At 52.4% G+C, this 19,240-nt stretch overlaps 1 protein-coding gene across 9 annotated transcripts in view; it reads left to right on the top strand.

Moving 5' to 3' along the window:
• Nucleotides 1-1,260: 1,260 nt before the first annotated feature.
• Nucleotides 1,261-19,240, top strand: part of CADM1 (cell adhesion molecule 1) — a 168,018-nt gene continuing 150,038 nt past the window's right edge. For 2 of the 9 annotated variants that reach the window (XM_080366920.1, XM_080366919.1), the window contains exon 1: nucleotides 1,262-1,508. In XM_080366920.1, coding sequence (XP_080223046.1) covers nucleotides 1,403-1,508 — 106 coding nt within the window. In that variant the 5' untranslated portion in view covers nucleotides 1,262-1,402. Of the gene's footprint in view, nucleotides 1,509-19,240 lie in introns of all 9 variants that reach the window. The other 7 variants (XM_080366924.1, XM_080366922.1, XM_080366926.1 and 4 more) reach the window with 5 other exon arrangements.

Genomic DNA, 19,240 nt, shown 5'->3' with positions numbered 1-19,240 from the left:
GAGAGGAGGGAACTGGGCATCCGGGCAAAGACAAGCACGTTCTTAGGAACTGGGGGATACACCTGGCTCTGTTATGGAACGACGGTGGTGGTGGTGGCCCAAAGACCCTGCGGCCGCGGCACTGGTTGAGCAGGAAGGAGTCATCCGGCGCGTCTGCGGGGCAGAAAGGTTTGCTTTGGGACCCGAGCTGAGCTGAGGGAGCAACGCTGGGTGCTCTCTTGTGATCCAGAGCTGTGAAACCGGCCTGGTTTTGCAATCTGGTGAGTGAAAGCCCTTCCCAAGCCTACAATGTGACTCAGCGCTTGCCCTGAGCGGTTTTAACTCCAGGCTCGGCAGAAGGCAGGGTGATAAAGTTAAACTGACAACTCACCTGCCTCAGGTTAACTTGGAATAACCTAATTAATAAAGTTAGAAATGTTTGCCATCCTCTGCGTTCACTCTGCTAGCGCTTGTGCTGGCCTGTGGTATTCCTGGGATCTGGGGGAGGGGCAGGATCGGGCCCGTTCCCAGGTGAGTGAAACCGAGTCACAATTCATTAAGGCGGGCGTAGCAGGTGGGGGGAGCAGTTGTGGTTTACTTGTTAATTTACTCAATTTAAACCCTGTCAAAACGGTTGCACGGATGAAAAACCTGCCGAGAAAGGTTGATTTTTGCCGGGCTGCGGTTAATGAGCTGCCGGTGCCCCCACCGCTGGGGGGGTCGCTGGGCTCCGTCCGCTCTCCCCGCGCCCCCGCAGCCGGGAAGGCTCAACACCGCCTCCAGCGGCCCGGGGGGCGGGGGGTCCGGGGTGCTGGAGGGGGGACCCCGAGGGAGGATGCTGGGGGGGTGGGGTGGGGGGGTGGAGGGCGGGAGGGGGGATGGTGGAGGGACCCCGAGGGAGGATGCTGGGGGGCTGGCGCGGGGTAAGGCTCCGGGCGGTTGATGCGCGCAGCCCCTCCGCCCGTCGCCTCGTCGCCAGGAGTCGCGATAGGTGGCCGCGGGTTAGAGCAGCTGTATAAAATGTGCGGTTTTCGGGGGTGCGGGAGGGGAGTGTTCACGTCTTTTTTTTTTCTAGGGTTTTTTTGTTTAATTTACTTATTGTTCTAGCCTGCCTTTCTGTGAGTCGGAGCGCTGCCACGGGGCTCCGCGCCTGTCGAACGCCGCCTCCCCGCTGACCCTCCATCCCCCTCGCTCCGCCGCGGCGGGGCCCGGCTGGGTGGGCCCGGGGGTGGGAGCCAGCCCCCCGCAGCGCCGCGCCCCTCCGCCCCGCGCCGCGCCCGGCACTTTGCCCCCGGCCCCTGGCGCTGGGCGTGGCCTGGCGGCGGCTCCGCCCCCTCGGCGCAGTGACGTGCGGGCATCTCATTAGCGGCGCGCGCGGCGGCGAGGTGCCGGCGCGGCGGGCAGAGCGAAGCAGGTGCTGGAGATGGCGGGTCGCGCCCAGCCCAGCGGCCCCGCGGCGTGCGGCGGCGCCCCGGGCCTCCTCCCGCTCCTCCTGCTGCTGCTTTCCGCCGCCGCCATCATCCCCAGAGGTAGGACGCGGCTGGCCCTGGGCTGCCCCGCCCGCGGGGGGGCGCCGGCAGGGTGGGTGCGTGCGTGCGTGTGTGTGTGTGTGTGTGCGCGTGTGTCTGGGGGGAGGGCCGCCGCCGGGGGGGTGTTTCGGGGGGGGGGAGCGCCGCGTAGGGGGGGCGCTGGGGCGGGGGGGTGCCCGGGTGACCCCCCTTCCCACACATACCCCGGAACGTCGCGGTGTGTTGGCCCCTGCAGCGTCGGCGGGAAGGGCCCCCCCGTGCGGGGACCCCCGGCGCGGGCTCAGCCACGCGTGTCGGGGCGGCGCGGGCAGCCGGTTGCCATGGAAGCAGCTTCTCCCCGCTGCCCGCGGGCTCATCAAGCGGCCTCCCAATTAAAAAGTAATTGCCGCGCGCGCCCCCCCCGGTGCTCGACGGGGGGAGGGGGTGCCGCGCCGCCACCGCCGCCCGCGGGAGCGGGGACCTGTTGCGATGCTGGTGCGAGTTGCGGGCGCGTTTCGCTCCCCTCGTCCCGCCCTGGGGACCCGGCCGGTAGCGCCGAGCTCGGTGACCCCCCGGGGGGGCTTGTAGGCGACCGTCCCGCCGGGGCCGGGGCTCGCCGCCGGGGGGGCTCCCCGTGCCGGCCGTGCTCCCCTGGCCCAGCCCGCGGTGGCCGGCGGCCTCCCCGGCGCGGCAGCCGCTGCACCGCTCCTGCACTGAGCCGAGTAGCCGCAGGAGGGACTTGCACTTGTGCCTGATGGCTGTGATAAAATATTCCTCCTTAATGCCACTTTATATTTACAGTGTGTCACTGGAGAGGCACAAGGCTTCCTTTGGGGCTCGCGCCGGAGCAGCGGCATTGTCTGCCCGGGACGTTTCGGGAGGAACAAGGGGCCCATTGAGCCGCGGTTGGATTTAACTGGTGGGGAAAGGGGGGCGAGGGGCGCAGGCGGCTCGGCTGAACAAAGAGCTTTATTCACGGGCGTGTTGTACATGCTGCCCCCGGTCTCCCCCAGTGGCCTCGCTGGTAGGATGGGGAGGAAAAGCCGGTGGTTTTCGGCTCCGTTCACCGAGGTACCAGCATCCTCCCGACGGGGCCGGGGGCTTCTGCCCCATTTTCCACGGTGGAAGAGGTTCCGTTTCTCGAGCGTGCGTGCGCCCTGTTCCCCGAGACCCGAAGGGTGGCTCTGTTCTCCGAATTTGGCCGTTCTGCAGCCCGTGCGTCCGCCGAGGGCAGCCGGGAGCGATGGAAACAAGCCGTCGGTGTCGGCTCTTTTCACTGCAAGACGGGGAAACACTCGCGTCGCTTCAGCACGACTCGGCTGCGCCTAGCAGCAGACGCCCAGATGTTTATGTAGTTGATGCGTAGTCGTCGTCCTCCTCCTCCTCTTAGCTTTTCAGATGTTTTTTTCACAAGGTGCTTCTTGTGGCATGTACACTTGGTTGGGCTCGATGCGGAGCTAATTGCCCGCTGGTTTGACCTGGAGACCCTCTCGCGGAGACGCCCGCTTTAAAAACACGAGCCTGGTTGCAGGACAGCCGCGGCGGCTCTTTGTTTTGCTGTCTGGCTCTCGATACCTCACTGGGGTTTTGAATCCTGTTTTTTAAGAGCAGTTTTTAACTCGAGGCTGGTATGATCCTCCCATAGGGTAAGCCTCTTAATCGCTGCCCAGCAAACGGGCACAACGATGTGATGTAGAATAGTGAAGCAGCTGAAGAGAAACAAAAGCAGGGCTGGATGTGGAATTGAAATGGCTGTGCCTGACCTATATGGTTGGGGTTTTCCAGCGGTGAAAGGCACTGTGCAACGTGAATTGAGGTTGCGATGCTGCTAGTAGAAGAGAAGTGCCTTGCCATTTTGGTGCTCTGTCATGAGTCGCAGGATTGAATCCGAGACCTCCTGCTTTAACGCCTTTTAGGCATAATTTCTTTAAGGCCGAAGAACTCCAATCTTTTTTTTTTTCTTCGTTTGTTTTTCCTTTTTTCACCCCCCACCCTGTTTCCCCCTACCTTCCGAAAGCTATCGATTTGTTAGCTTCCATAGACTTGGAAGAGAACACGACTGTGGTGGCAGTAACGTCTGGTGCTGATTGCAGAGTGCTGCCATCACGCCTCCTGCGCCAGTTGCTACCTGAGGCTCGGCGGTGCGAGTGCCGTGTCACCACCATGATGGCATCCTGTCATCCGGAGCGTGTCCTGATGGCTTTGCTGCCTGTGTTAAGCAGGGGCGGTTGGAACAGGGAAGGGCAACACTCGGACTTGGTTTAAATTAAGCTGGTAACTCGAGATGAATCTGTGCGTTTCCGTGGCGCCTTTCTGCCTGCTCTCAATGCTGTACAGCCAACTAAACTTCGTAACGCCCCTGTGCAGTAGGGAGAGAGTCGAGGAATGATTTTGGCTTGTACGGAGAGGCAGTCAGCGCTGGGGTGGAACACAGCATCTGTGATGGTGCAGAGCAACGTTGCACGGCAGTTTAGCAACAATAACTTTTCAGCTGAAGCTGTGGGAAGCGTTTTGAGGCAGCGTCAGCACCGAGCAGCAACCTGGCCGTGGCACGAAGGTGCAATGTGCCGGACAAGAGGCGGTCACAGCAGTATCTGCCGACAGCAAACGAGCCCTGTACGTGGCAGGCCAGAAGAGGACCCTGGCGAAGGCACCGAGCGCTCCCACCGAGGCAGCGTTAAGCCGGGCTCCTTTGTAAATATGGAGTGAGTTTCTAAGGAGCCTTTGTACGCAAGCAAGGCGCGTCCGCTGATCTGCAGCAGCTTTGCTCGGGCTTGGCTGAGCTCTGGTGCTGAAAAACCATGGTTGCGTTCTGCATGCGATGCAAACGCTGCAGGACGGTTGCAAGGAAGGGGCTGGTAAATAAAGTAATCCATCTGGGTTGCAGCTTGGGCTCATTTGTCTTGCATGTAGGCAGTTGAGCGCAGGTTTATAAGCATGACAATCTGGCTTGGAAACCGCTGCCAAGGAGGCTCCAGAGGATGGGAAGATGAGGGAAGGGCTCAGCTCCACGCGTGTCCTGCGTGGAGGAGGGGGCAGCTGTCTGCTCCCTTGGCTGTATGAGTGCTGTCCGTGTTCCCGGGCTGATGGGATGCTCATCGGCTTGGGTGGCCGCTGCTGTTGTCGGCCTCGTGAAGGCGGCTGTGCGGGCAGGAGGCCAGTGAAGAGTTACGCTCCTCCAGGGACCCCCAGGCCTTATCAGCAGCTGCTTTGCTGATGCTGCCTTGCTGTTGTCTTTGTCTTCTGCTGTCTTTCCTGGGTGTCTTCGTAACCAAACAGCTCTGACTCGGTAAGCCCCGGTGGCTTGGCATGCCCACCTCTGCCAGTGCCAGAACCGGAGACACGCTCGTTCGGTGGGGCAATGGCACGCAGTGGTCTCTGCCCCATCGCTGGGCTGAAAATGGGTCAGCTCCTTAACCCTGTGTCTGCCCGAGGCCATCTGGAATAAAAGGCTTGCTTCAGCCTGGATATGCCCTCTGCTTAAACGGACCGTGCACATGCTCCTAAGAATGAATTTGCTCAAACAAAACCCACTTTCTGATATTGCATGCAGGCAGGTTTTTCTGGATGTTTTCTGTTTAATGCATGTTTTTCTAGGGACTGTTGTCATACTTTTAAAAGGGGTTTGGACAACCTCTACCTCTTCTGGGTTTTGGTAGCACCTGGCAGTGCTCCTGTCTTGAAGGCAGGGGCTCCCTGTATCCCGAAAGTTAGGCTGCCTTCTTCTTCTTCTGCCATCTAGGTGGTTCGGGGATTTTAGCAGACCCCAGAGGCCACGAGTGTAGCACAGGCGGCGAGTCTGCAGCGTTTGCTGTAGCTGGAACCTGGCCAGTAAGTAAATACTTTATGCAGTGGTTTAAGAGCACAAGCAAAGCTGGATGTGCAATCTGTATCTTTTCTGAGAAATTGGGTGCTGCGGGAGGAGTGGAAATAAATTTGTGTTTGTTTCTCTGGGGAATACTGTGCGCTGTTCTCTGGTGGTGCAAACCCACCAGCGCTAAATAAAGAGACTCTGTTTGGAAACATGTAATGAAGGAGAAGACCCTGGGTGGAATGTTGTAATTATGAGTGGTATGTACTTGTTTAAGTTTCATAAATCAGTTGCTTTCTTGGGGTTTTAATTGCATGCTGCAGCTAGCAGCTGCTGTTGTGGATAATGGGGAGCTCCACCACAGAACGCTTTGAAGGTTGTCCAGCGTGGGCTTGGGTGCTTTGGTGCGCTTGGCTTCAAGGGGAGCGTGCTGGTGAAAAAGGGTATTTTTTGCATGTGTGGCAGGCGTTTTTTGAAGGAAAATACCATGAGGCTTCAATAAAAACTTGGGTAATTGGAACACGGGGGAGCTTGTCGGCTGGGGCACACATCAGTGGTGCGTGGTGGCTGGCCCACAGTGCTCTGAGATGACCTGGCATTTGTGGCTGAGCCATGGGCTGATTTTAGATGCTCCAGCTTTTTAATTTGCAAGTGGAGAAAGAGCCCCAGCTGCAAGTAGCGTGGGCGCAGCCTGACTGCTCTGGAGACCCTTGTCTGCATCTGACTAGTGTCCGCCTGGTTTCCCTTGGCCTTTCTTGCCATCTTTTCCACTTCCTAGTGTGCTTGTTGCCTGTTGAACTTGCTGATTTTCCTGCTCTGTTGCACATCAGGCTCTCTCCTTAAGTCTCTGTGTGGCGCTGAGCTAGGTGTGGGGAGCCCCACAAACGGCTGTACGGGACCCCTGACAACCCGACTTTCAGGTCTGTCCTGTTCACCCGTTCCAATGTATTCTGGTGAGCGACAGAAATACACGGGGAGCAGCGATGGTTCTTGTAGTTGGTGCTGAACTCCCACCACATGCTCGCCTGCTGCGTGTGGTCGGTGGCTTGCTTGTTGTGTTTGAAATGCTTGACTAGATTGCCTGCACACCCAGTTATTTTAAGTTGCCAGTGTCCCTTTGTAGGGTTGGGACAGCGTGCTATTTATACCCTATGGTGTGGTTTTAATTGATTGTGTTCTAATGTGGTTTAAAAACTTGAGCATTAAAAACATTCTGACCTTACTGAATTCTCAAAGTGAATCTGTTGGAAGACTTGAGACCCTATTAAGATGCCAGTGTGAAGGATCAAAGTGATACTTAAGCACATTGCTTTACTCAGAACTATAAAACTTTTGTAGGCTGCAGCTGAACTGAAAAATCTCTTCAGTTTTGTTTTTGGGTTTTTTTGGGTGTGTTTTCTGTCACTGGAAATGCTGGCAGCTTCTTGGTGTTGTCCGTTTGCCGACAGTTGCACATGTAGGTGCTGCATTCTGGCAGGTTCACAATGGGTTTTCTTTCTGAAGTAGCACTGCCTTTTATTTATTTATTTTTTCTTTTTAATGGGTCCTGCCTGAGCAACAAAGGCTGTCTTGTCCCCCCCCTCTCTTTCTCAGTGGCAGCATCAGTCAGGTCTGAGTGTTGAAAAAAGAAGAGGTTTTTCGCAGTGTGCAGTGCTGAGCGCTTTTTAAAACCCAGGTGTGTGTTTGGCAGTGAGAAATAGTTGCATTAGAAACTCAGCGTCTCTGCCAAGGCCAGCTGTGAAGTTTGCCCTCAGCAGTTATGTTGCTGGCTGGATTCTTCAGTGGGACGGCAAAACTGTGGTCCTTGTGTTGCCTCTTGTGGAGCTCTTGGCTGAGCGGTGGTCTCTGCCTGCAGAGCGGAGGGCGGGGAGGGGGGGGAATGCACGTGTTGCTGTGAGAGCCAGGGCTGCCCCCCGGGCCGGCATTGCTCCTAAAGGTGCACTTGGGCTTGGCGAGCCTGGGATGTACAAACCCTGGGTTCAGGTTACGGCTGCCAGTGGGCCTCTGATCTTGTTGTGTCCTTTTTCAGCAGTGTTAGTCAGTGGGTGAATCTGACTTATAGTCTCTTCAAAGGTCTGCTTCCAGAACGGAAATGTCACTGTGTTCCCCAAGCCATCGGCAGGTCCCTCAAGTCGGTCTTCTCCGGGGTGGGCTCTGGCAGCTGTGGTCTTCCATGCACAAAGCTGCACTCAAGTGCCAGTCTAGAACGTGATGGCTCTTGTGAGCCTGGACCCAAGATACCTCGAAACCTGATGCGGCAGCGCACCTTTTTGCTAGTGCAGTGATGCTATTTATAGGCATGAACTTTTCATGGACAGCATGAGGCCAAATTGGGGCTTGGCAAGCTGTGGCAAGAGGTGGCAAGCTGTGGGCACCATCACTGATGGCTGGATGGGGCCCCCTGGTACTGCCAGCCTGCACGACGTCTCCAGCTGGGAGGTGGGTACATCCCAGACCCCTCTGCCGCTTTATTCCAGCACTTAGCAGTGCAAATCCCTTCTCCCCAGTCTGACAGGGAAGAAGGAAATACAGAGCAGCGAAGCAATGTTCCCCTCCCTCTCCTGCTCCCCCTGTGCAGTAATAGAAATAGGAGTCTGAGTCTGCAGCATCAAAAGAGAGATCAGAGTAATCGGATCAAGCATGAGAAACTGCTTGTTGCCGCTTTTCTGTTTTTAAATGAGGCTGCCTGGCAGCTTCCCTCGCAGAACACTTTAAATATTAGTGATGTTAAGCTTTGGAGCTAGAGTTGCAGTAAAGTAGGGCTCTGCCAAAATGGGGCTAGAAAGCAAACTTTCTTTGCACAGCCTGAGCAAGCCTCTGGGCTAATATATAAAAATAAAGGCGTCCCATACTCTCCTGGCCCTTATTTTGTGGCTGAGAAGAGGGATGTTTGTCCCTAACTAAATGCAGGGTGTGCGCTCCCACTTCATGCCTTGTATTGCAGTCGCCCTTCGCTGAGATGCGGTCCATGTGCTGGTGTATCTGTGACCTTGAGAAAGCACGGTGACTTTCCTGCAAGCCATTCCCCCTGCTGCTGCCCTGGTGTGGCACAGGATGGCTTTGGGGCAACAGCTGCCCTCTGTCCATTGAAAGGCGTTGGAATCTGGCTGGGTCAGACATGGCGGGGGAAGCTGCTGGGTCTGGTTTGTGGTCAACTGCGAAGGCTTGTTCTCCTTACGCTGGCTGGAGGCACATGGATGTCCAGCCCGGTCCTTAGTGTTTGTGGTGCTCCACAGCAGCAGAGCACTCGCTTACCCGTGCGGTTGCAAAGCTGCAGCGCCTTTGGTTACACAGTTGTGTTTGCTCAGGCATTTTGCATGGATTAGCTCAATTGGTCGAGGTCCGCAGAAGAGCGGCGGGTATTGTTTTCTGTGCTTCCCTAAAGCAGAACGCGATGCTGAGCTCCTTGCTGGACGTTGCGGATAAGATGGCTTGCTTTCAGGAGCGCTGCTCGAAAAGATGCTAATCGGGTCTTTTACAACACCGCTTCAGGTAAGGGTTTTTGTTACGCCACAGATAATCCATTGGTGCAGTGAGGTTGGTGCTGGACAAACCCAAGTCACTTAAGCGTACATGACAAACGCAGAAACGCTGTGTCGCTCCATGGAGTTAGGTTATGAGGTTGGCCAGCTAATTCTAATTGGTTTTGTTGTAATGAAGACCCGAAATAGTTGCATTCGGAGGACTGTTGCTATAGCTTGGTTTGCATTCACATTCTAAGCTATTTGGCTTGGAAACATGATTTGCACTGGCTGTTTGTGCTCCCGTTACTTGCCTCATTGATACCTTTATTCACGTCAGCCAGCGTGGATGTAGGTTATGGCATTAGCAGCTCAGTGGAAGCGAGGAAGCTCCTAAGGGGGGTGCCTCTCCTGCTTTCCCTGGTCTGCACAAAGCGAAGTGCCCAGTGTAGCTGACTTGAGGATAGGCACTGCCAGGCGCTGCACGAGCTCCTCATAACAGAGTGTGCTGCGTTGCTTTAGGTATCAGCAGCTCTTTAGAAGCGTTCTTGCCTCAGTTGCTTTTCCTGACTTACTCGGGGGAAGGCTGGTGGGTAACTCGGTAACGTTGCTCAGTGCCGGCATCCTCAGCGACCCCGGTCTTCGTTATTGTTTCCTGATGACAGTCTGGCTGGGCTTTGTGGCCTGAGGTGGAAAGCTGGTGGACAAATACCAAAGCCCTGAATGCTTGTCCTCACGTGAGCATCGGCTTTCTCAAATGGAGCTTCTGGAGGATGGTTTGGGTTCGTTAGGGCTGCTCGGAGAAAGCCTGCTTTTTCAGGATGGGTACAGCAGGAATGAAACAAAGCGAAATCCTTGCTTGCCATGCGAAGCGCTTCCATGATGCTGGGGAGAATGTAGGTTGGCTTGACAGCAACTCCGGCTCTCCAGGCAGATTAATTTTTTTGCCACCCTTGTTTTTTACCATGCTGTGCAGTCTCCGGAGAAACCACACACGGTTCCCTGGCGCATACCGGCCGATGGGGCCTCAAATTAAATTGATGTGCCAGGAGCATTCGATTTGCAGTTGAGCAGGGGGTGTTGTTTGCTGTAGCAAGGCTCCCTGCCGAGCCAGGTGGTGTTTCGTGGCTGCTTTGTGAACTGTCATCGCCGCTCCTGGGTGAAGGAGGGGCAGACAGCTGGGTCCCTGCCCGGAGCAGGGGGCTGTGGTGGGCAGCGTGCCATCCCTGTCCCTGTCAGACGTGCACAGTGACGTGTGGTAGGCATCAGGCAGGACCCATTTCACCTGCTCCTGCTTCCTGTCCCTAGCTACTGTTGGAACATGGGTGCAGAAGGTTCTTCTCGGTGTGTAGGAACCGAGTGTGATTTCTCCATTCTCACGTCACTTCTCACTTCTGACCTTCATTTTCTGCCAGTTTACCAACTGCTTGAAACGAGGGCTTGTGCTGCGTCATTAGGAGAGTGTTTCTGTCGGGTCACAACACACGACTGCGTTTGCTGTCGTTAAGGACCGTTCTTCCCCCTCCTTGCCCAGCTTCTGGTCTGGAAGCAGCTCCGAGGGAGGCATTGCTTCTTAACCTAGCAGGCAGAACTGTTGGAAGTGAGTCCTGCGTGGAGGTTTTGGAGCTCTGTCCACATCAACGGTTTCTTGTTCGATTTAAAGGTCTTATACGCTCAATCATTCCATATAATCTTCAACAGAACGTACACGTTTAATCAACCTCCCTGAATCCATAACTGCCAGGTATTGCTGCTTCAGCATGTGAAGTGCGGTTGCGTCGTTTCTCGGTAAGAGCAAAGATTAAAGTGGGATAGCTAGGAGATTAACACTGTTCCCCTCGGACATCTTCAGGGAAAAAGGGAGAAACTTGTTGACAAGAAATAAAGAAAACACTTGGAGGCAAATCATTTATTGCTATATAGGAATATATAGAGCCTTGTAAACAGAGCCTTTATAGCAAACCCAATGATGTAGCTCTTAAATCACTCTGGGAGAATTTCAGATGCACGATTATAGGATGACTTGCTCCTCCGGGCTCTCTTTGGTAAATTGGATCTCAGATTTTGAAGTATGTTAACACAACGTGATGTATGAAGAATGCAGCTCTGGAAGGTGCGCACAATATGTCACATAAAGCTCTTTTTTCTTTCTTTTTTTTTTTTTTTGGTGGTGGTGGTGTGTTGTATTTTTTTAATTCGTGTTGAAGTCTGATAGGTCTACTGATCTCATTCCTGTTTGAGATGGGGGAGGCTGTCTTTAAGTGAGAGCTCCCATAAATGTGATTTCAGTGCTGCCTATGGAACGATTTTTTTTTTTTTTTTTCTTATTAAATTCCTTGCAAGGAATATCTTGTGGGCTATCTGTTGTATTAAGAAGCCACCATTTCTTCTCCTTCCCACCCCTCAGAAATCTCACTTCTTTGGGTTTATGTACAAGGCTGCACAGGCAGGAGAAGAGATTGAAGGCAGCTGCCCATGGGTGGTGGGGATGGGAACCTGGTGTTTTTATCTGGAATTAACCTGGAATTACCTCCTGGAATTAACCCTCAGGGATGGCACAGCCATGTGCAGTGAGGTGGTGTCGGTAGGACAGCGTTGCGCATCCAGAGGGTAGAACATCGAGAGCAGTTCAAAGAAGCCTGTGGTATGTGCAAATAATGGGCCTTAAACTGGAGTGTTATCTTCTGGGTGTTGCTACACCGTGTAGATTTTCAGTAGGAAATGTCTCAGCGGTGGTAGCTGACCCTTTGAACGGTCTGTGACGTGGCTCTGCCTCAGTTTCCCATGATGGCCAGGGCTGCTCGGAGGGGGCTGCCAGGGAGGAGGGGGGCTGGCAGGGCTGGGGTCTGTGATGTCGTGGGCTAAACAAGTGGTACCTATTCCTCCCGTTGTTATGTACAAATCCCATCCTAAAGTAGGGAGCAGCTTGAATTATCCTGCAGTAAATAAATAAGGATTACTAAGCTATTTTAAGCCTGGTCATCTGCCTGCCTTGCTGGGGAGAGCCTAGCGGGCTGGTCCATCGAGTGGGTATTCTCCCCGGGTCGGGATGAAAGGATTTTGCGCCAGGATTAACGGAGGAGATGTTGGCGGGTGTGCACAGACGAGGGGATGTTGGTGAAAAATGGTGTGGATTGCTCCCCGCTTCTCCTGGATTTCACTGCCCAAAGAACAAACCTCGCGCTGCAAACTGTCACTGAATCCACCGGGGAAACCTTCGGAGGCGCAGCTCGTCTTTGCTTTAAATAAAATGTCTTTGTAGCAGTCGAAGAAGCTGGGGTCTGTTAGAGATGCAATCCAAAACAATGTGAAAGTTTTAATAACTTGGTATTTTTGTTGTGCCAAAAAATCAGATTACTTACAGAATAACTTTTCCTTGCTCAGCTGATTTATAAACATCTAGGAAATCATTTGCCTAAACCTCCATGGAAGTTTGGATGTAGCAGCTAAAGAGTAATTTTTGTCAGTTTAATAAGCATAATAAAATGGTAAGTCCTGGTGGAGGAATGGGGAGAAGAGCACCCCTGAAATTGTATCTTTTTGTTTTAAATGGGTTCCTAGGATTTAGAAGGAATTGGAAGGCAGATAGAGGGAAGAACTCTGGGCTGGTATTGAAGCAACTTGTCCCTGTTTTTGTGGAAAACATAGGGGTCCTGTGGCAGAGACGCTGGGCTCTGAGGAAGCGTTGGGTGGGAATTGCAGCCTGTGTGGGGCTGGTTGGGGTAGCCCTGGGCGCTTCCTTGGGCTCAGTGGCCAGGGCACAGCGAGCTGTCCCCGTTTCTTGTTGCCCTCAGCAGTTTTGGAGTGCTGTCAGTATGAGTTTCTCACCCTGTGTGATTTTTGTATGTTTAGTCTCCTCTTGGAGTGGCTTTTTTCAGCCTTCATTTGTCCGGATTATCAGCATGCAGAGGAGAGCTGACTTGTATTTACATGATTTAGTTGTAAATATGGTAAGTGTTGATAGATATTGTTGTCATAAGTGCTTACAGCTACTGGACTGATTACTGAATTTCTTATGTGAAAATCTGTACAAGCTATGCGTACTAGCAGCTTCCCAAGGGAAGTGCGTGAAATGAGCTTGTGCTTTCCGTGTAGAAATCAAACCCTAGATGTGGCTGGAGCGGGTGAATTTATTGGGGAAGCAATGTCGAGTATTGTCTGGCAACAGCTGAGGTTCCCAGGCTGTAACAAAGGAAAAACAAAAGGTTCTTGGGGTTTTTTTGGTTTGGTTTTGGGTTGTTTTTTTTTTTTTTTTTTGGTTTTTTTTTTTTTTGGTGGGAACAGATGCCATTATGTGGAATAGCTATTGCGGGATGATGCACACAGGAGACATCTGCAGGGTTGTGGACAGGGGGCTTGGGATGAGTGATGTTAATTGTTGCACTGGGGTTGAAGGAACAAATGCGTTATTTGCTGGTAGTTTCTTTTTAACTGACTAATATGCTCTGCTTGAACTACAGTTGTTTAACAGTATTACTTCCAGAATGCTTTGCATACCTACCTAGATCCCTTGCATTTGCAAACAGATATTTCTGGGAAATGTCTCTCCAGATGCAAAAAGCCTGGATTTAGCAAAATCCTCTCTAGGGGGTGTGGATTGCAGAGGGCTCTCTGCAGCCTTAAGTCATGTCTTCACATTGCTGAAAATCTTTGTTTCTTGTGCGTTTGACCAACGGGAATGAAAATTTGGGAGGTGTAATTTGAAGTAATTTAGGGTGGTAGTGGTTATTTTGTTAAAAAACATGCAGGGAGGGAGGAGCAGGTCATGTTGTGTGTGGAGAGAATGTAGAGGTGTGACGGGTTTGCACAGCTGTGGACCCCCTTCCCAAGCTTGCTGGTGCTGGGAGCAGGGCCTGGATTCCAGGCGGGGATGTGCCTGGCGTGGGTTTGCATTGCCAGGGGATGGAAACCCTGGACCTCAGGGCAGTGACTTGCACTTTGCAGGCTCCTGAGCAGTTTGCAGTCTGCAAGCTGCCTCATGGCGATGGCTGGAGGTGCCGTTGGTCTGGTAGCTGCTCGTAATGTGCTCGATGCTGAATTTAGAGCATAGCTAAAAATCTCTCCCTGCCCCGGTGTGCTTTTCTCTGTAATACTAACGCTTAAGTCTTGTGTATCTCGCTACAGCTTAGGCCGTGTGAAGAAAACCTGGGAGCTGCATCCCAGTTCTCACGGCACTGTTTTTTAACAGCACTGTACGTGTGAAGCGAGAAGCAGCGCTTCCGTGCCCACTGCTCGGTGGATGCATTTTTCAGTTTAGAGCTGTTTCCTTGGGAGTACAGACAAGTTGGAAGGAATATCTTTTCCCTCCCAGGCAAAACCTGTCCCTTTGGTCCGAGATGGAGGGGCTTGTCTGGATCCATAGTGGAGTTTGGCAGTTGGTTGGCCTTTCAGCCCCTCGATTCAGGACTGTCTTGCCTTAAGGGTGGGGGTGTGGGGGGGAAACAACAAGAAAAGTTCTACACTTGTGGGGTCAGGAGAAAAGGGAAAATAGGAGTCCTGAGTACTTAGTATGGGCAGTGTAAGCTTTGCAGAGTCACACATCCAGATGGATTACATGAGGAACTTGACATCTTGTTTAAAAACAAATCATTCATTATGTAGCAATGAATAATCAAGCATTACAGTTTCATCTCTGGAGGTTCCTTTTTTGGTTGGAATTTTGATAGTTCAGTAATTAAAAGCTGAAAGCTATTACGCTGTCTACATGTTGATCAATTGGTAATTAAAAAGTTGATGATAGATACGATATTTCATGGGACTGGTTTGTTACGATCAGATTTCCTTAGTGTGTTTTGAAAATTGTCATTTAACTTGGCACTTAAGCATTTTTCAATATTCATGGACTATTTTACTTGAATTTTATAAATGCTTTTAAATTGTCATTATTTGCATACAGTAATTTAGAATCAAAAAAATGTTTTAGTTTTGAAAAGACCTTTAAGATCAGAGTCTAACTGTTAACCCAGCACGGCCAAGCCCACCACTAACCTGTAGTGCTAAGTGCCACATCTACATGTCTGTTAAATGCCTCCAGGGACGGTGACACCGTCACTTCCCCCAGCGGCCTGGTCCGGTGCTTGACAGCCCTTTCAGTGAAGAAATTTTTCAGGACCTGGCACTGAGCCTTGTTGAGCCTCGTACAGTTGGCCCTGGGCCACTGATCCAGCCTGCCCAGCTCCCTCTGCAGAGCCTTCCTGCTCTCAAGTGGATCAACAGTTCCACCCAACTTGGTGTCATCTGCAAACTTACTGAGGGTGCACTCCATCTCCTCAGCCAGACCACAACAGCCTCCCACCGCGATACCTGCTTTGTTGGACTCTGCCCCGTTTCTTGCCATAAATGCTCAACCCGGTTATTACCATCATTAAGCTGCAGACAGTCAATTCCCTCCCTGACATACAGAGCTACCCTGCTGCCTCTCCTTCCTTGTTTTTCCCTCCTGAAGAATTTACTGCCATCCATCCCACCAGTCATCCCACCGTGTTTCCGTGATGGTGACTGTGCTGTAGTTTTCCTGCTGCGTGGTGGCAGCCAGCTCCCCCTGCACGTTGCCCATGCTGTGTGCGTTGCTGCAGATGCCCTTCAGTTGGGCTATTGCTCCCACCACTTTTTCCTACGTGACCGTTCTCGGGCGCTTCTGTGGTTTCTAACACATCAATAACCCTTGTGTCTTTGCTGCCCCATGGATCTCGATCCCGTACCTCCACCGAGGTGACAGGCCAAAGGACCTCGCTCCCTCAAACAATGGTGTGCCACCCTGGGGCTGCTCTCCAGCGAGCCTGGTTTTATCCCTTTCTCCTGTCAAATCTGGTTTAAAGCTCTTTTGATGAGCCCTGTGAACTCCTACACAAAGATCCCTTTCCCCCTTTGAGGCAGGTGGATCCCCTCTGTTGCCAGCAGGGCTGCTGTCATTTAGACCAACCCATGATCCAAACCCGCAAAGTTCTGCCAGGGTTGCCAGGCATGGAGCCAGATGTTGATCTGCTGGCTCCTCCTGTTCCTTCCCTCATCACTCCCTGTGGCTGGAGGGATAGAGGGAAAGGCAACGTGTGCTCCTGATCCCTGAACCAGTTGTCCCAAGGCCCTTGAAGTTGTTCTTGATTGCCCTCAGACCTCTTGTTGCAACTTCATCACTGCTGACCTGGAAAATGAGTATTGGATGGACGAATGAATGGATGGGGGGCTGTACCGGGGTGGGAAGCTTTCTCCTCGCATCATGAACCCGGGCCCCAGGGAGGCAGCAGGCTTCCCGAAGACGTGGGTCTAGTCGGCATATCGGGCTTTCTGTTCCCATCAGAAGGGAGTCTTCTATGGAGGTTCTTTGGTTGGTTTGTTTTGGGTTTTTTTTTTTTTTTTCCCCCTGTATGGAAGTGGTTTTGTGGCAGGGCTCCTGGCAGGTCTCTCTGCTCCCCGGAGGTTCCCTGGTTTGGGAACCCCCCATGCACCCCGCCGGAGCTCTGGGCTGCCCTTTGTGCCAGCACTGGAGCCACTCACCACGGTGGCTGAGCGCTAGTTTTGGTTATATCGTGTTTAAATCTCCTGCTGTTGCTCCTGGGCTCGACTGGGATTGTAGGACTTTAATCCTTTGGTAATACGTTGATCCAAAAGGCTGGTTTTCTCCCCACCAACTGTAGCGTGTTTCAAGCCTGTGTCCATGCCCCGCCTCTGGTTACTACATAATTCTTGCGCTGTTGCAGCATTAATTTGCTGTGGCACATTGCTGTGGCTGGCTTAATCAACCTGAATCTAAGGCAAATAGCAAAGCGTTCTTGAGCTATGACCCTTGCTGCAAGATTCATTCCTTGTAGGAGTCATTCAGCTCTCCTGCCAGCTTCTTAGTCTGCACCTGATGGCTGAATGCTAATTGGGACAGAAGGGACTTGGGCTTTGGGCTGCTGTGTTGGCTGCACCGCCTGCATCCCCCTGAGCCCTCCGGCCGGGCACGGTTTGGGTTGTGGCACCAGCATCATGACTCAAGCACGGCCCCGATGCCGTGTCATCTTCGGGGTGGTCCTGTCAAACGCACGGGTGAGATTCTGGAGGGATTCAGGGATATTAAGTGGAAGAATATCAAAGGACAGCGTAATTTAAATCTGAGAGTTTTGTCAAATTGATTAGTAAGGGGGCAAATGATACTGATAAGGAACTTGGCTAAAAAGCAGAGCACTGCGGTGCAGCGTCCGGCAGCGGTGGTGGTGTAGGACAGCCTGCCCTGCCGCAGCAGCTCCTGCTTTTTGAGCTTTTGGCTTCTCTGGTCGATGAATACCTGAAAAGCCTATGGGTCTGCTGAGCCCCTTGCAGCCAAGGGAAGGTTGAAGCTAAGTTTGATAATACAATCAGGGGTAAAGCAGTCCAAAATGAGGGAAAACTGTGTTGGTAATGGCCTCTGTGATGGAAGATTCATTGCTTCAGGAGTCTAATCTGAGACCAAAATGAAGCCCGGAGCTGACACTCTTCAGAGCATAATGTAAGATTTACTGCTCTGCCACACTCCAGAGATTTAAAAAAAAACCAAACAGCCACCCTCCAACCCACCCTTCCTTTGCCTGCTGAACTTAGGGAAAACCAGTGTTGGTTTCTTGGGGGTTTTTTGTGTCTTGTGAGTAAAAAAGCAATATGGTTTTGCCATGTTTTTGCAAAGGTGTGCAGGGTCCTCCTTTTTCTTCTGCTTGTGGCCCTGCTGCTGGCAGGGAGCTGGTGGGGTTGGACTGTCCGGGGGTGGTCCCGGCAGCAGAGGTGGGTGATGCTGTGGCAGAGGATCAGTCTTCACCCTGCTGACTCTGCGGGCTGTACCAGCATTGGATGAGCTTGCCTGGAGGCTGCGGCTGGGTGGCTTTTGCTGGGTTAGAAATGCTTCTCGAGCAGGGGTGGGCGGGTGCGGGGCTGGCAACGTGCCCTACCTGAGCTGCAGCCCTGGCACCGGCTTGCTGCGTTTGGCTTGGAGGTAGAGAGCCGTTCCATATCCCTGCCAACCTGATCTAGTGGAAAATACCTTTCCATCACTTAATCTGTCAGTCTCAAATAAGCCTAGAATGGCAGGCAAGGCTTCCCTACCTGGATGCCTGTGAAGATGCTCGATTCGGGTTGTGAGCCTCTCCACCATGCTGTGTTCTCAGCACTGGGTCGCTTCTGGGGAGCCAGAAAGGGAAAGCCCAGGTGCTGGATCCCGCAGAAGGGCAAACCCCTTCCCAGCTCTGTCCTCTGACCGTCAGGATGTCCTTCTGTGGTCCAGGGCAGAACGCTCTGCGTCCTCCTGGTGGTGTAAAAGCCTGTAATTGCTTCACCTGCTCCGCTGGGATACGGACAGCATTTGATATGACTGATTCCTGCAGGAGGTGAAGACGTGACATCGGTATTGACAGTAACGCCTTAGACACGTTCTGGAAAGCCCTAGGTTTAAAAAGCACTCTGTCCTTAGACACTTGTTGCTTGGTGACAGCTGGTTCCAGTAGTTTGTTTTTATAGGGCAGTTTGTAGTAAATGAATGACACGTTGAATATTTTACTGAGATTTTTAGATTATCTAAAGAATACTTTCTGGTTTACTAATTGGTAGATAATGCCAAATACATTGATGTTGACATGAGCAAATGGATTTAAAATGATTTTGAAGTGAGCCTCATTAAAAGATGCTCTAATTCAGTCAACAGGAAATGTCAACTAACGTGGCCGTGCGCGCGCTCTTGGACCAGATTGTGGCAGCGCTGGAGTTTTTATGGGCCTGTGTTAGTTACAGGCAAATACACCACTGCGTGCGGCTCCTGGTAAGTCTCGTTAAATTCTGGATGGCTGATTCTACGAGCTGCGTTTGTTAGAATCATGGAAGCTGAGAAATGAGTGATTTTACAGTGTTCCGTTTGTGGAAGCCTCTTTTCATCAGCCTTTTTCTGAAAAATGCCAGAGAGAAATAAAAGCATTTGTAACTGGAGGTGATTGGAAGGTGTGCTCAGGTTGACGCGATGCCCAGTTGAGTTTTCTGAAGTTCTGGAGGGAGGCAGCGATTTCGGAAGGTTTTCTGATTCTGTGAGCTGTGTCTCTGCGGGCTGGCTGGCTGCAGCTGTGTGGAGCGGCCCTGGCTGAGCTGGGGATGAAGCTCCCTGTTGCAGCCCGAGCTGCTGCCGAAACGGTGTGTGCCGCCCTGCGTGTGCAACGTTGATCCGTAGGAGTCAGAAAAGAAAGTAGAAATCCTGTGCGAGGGCCAGCGAGAGTATTTATTTTTGCCGCGATGTGCAGGGCTTTTGTTGGGAAAGGTGATCAGATCGAGTAGATTCTAATGAGCAGTGACAGTCCGAGAGCATTCCGGTTTTAATCCTGAGGAAGGAGGTGGATTTGGATGTCTCCTCAGGTTTGTAATAAATCACTGTAGCGCCTGGTGCTCCAGGTCCCATTTGTTGCGGATAGGGGGAGATTTTTGTGCTCGCCCAGATTAGGATCTGCCTTTTTTGGGCCTTCCATCAATAAAATTAATTTTTCCTTTTCTCT

The sequence above is a fragment of the Falco punctatus genome (assembly GCF_963210335.1).
Source record: "Falco punctatus genome assembly, chromosome: 16".
Lineage (NCBI taxonomy): Eukaryota > Metazoa > Chordata > Aves > Falconiformes > Falconidae > Falco > Falco punctatus.
This window is presented reverse-complemented; position numbering and strand designations above follow the sequence as displayed.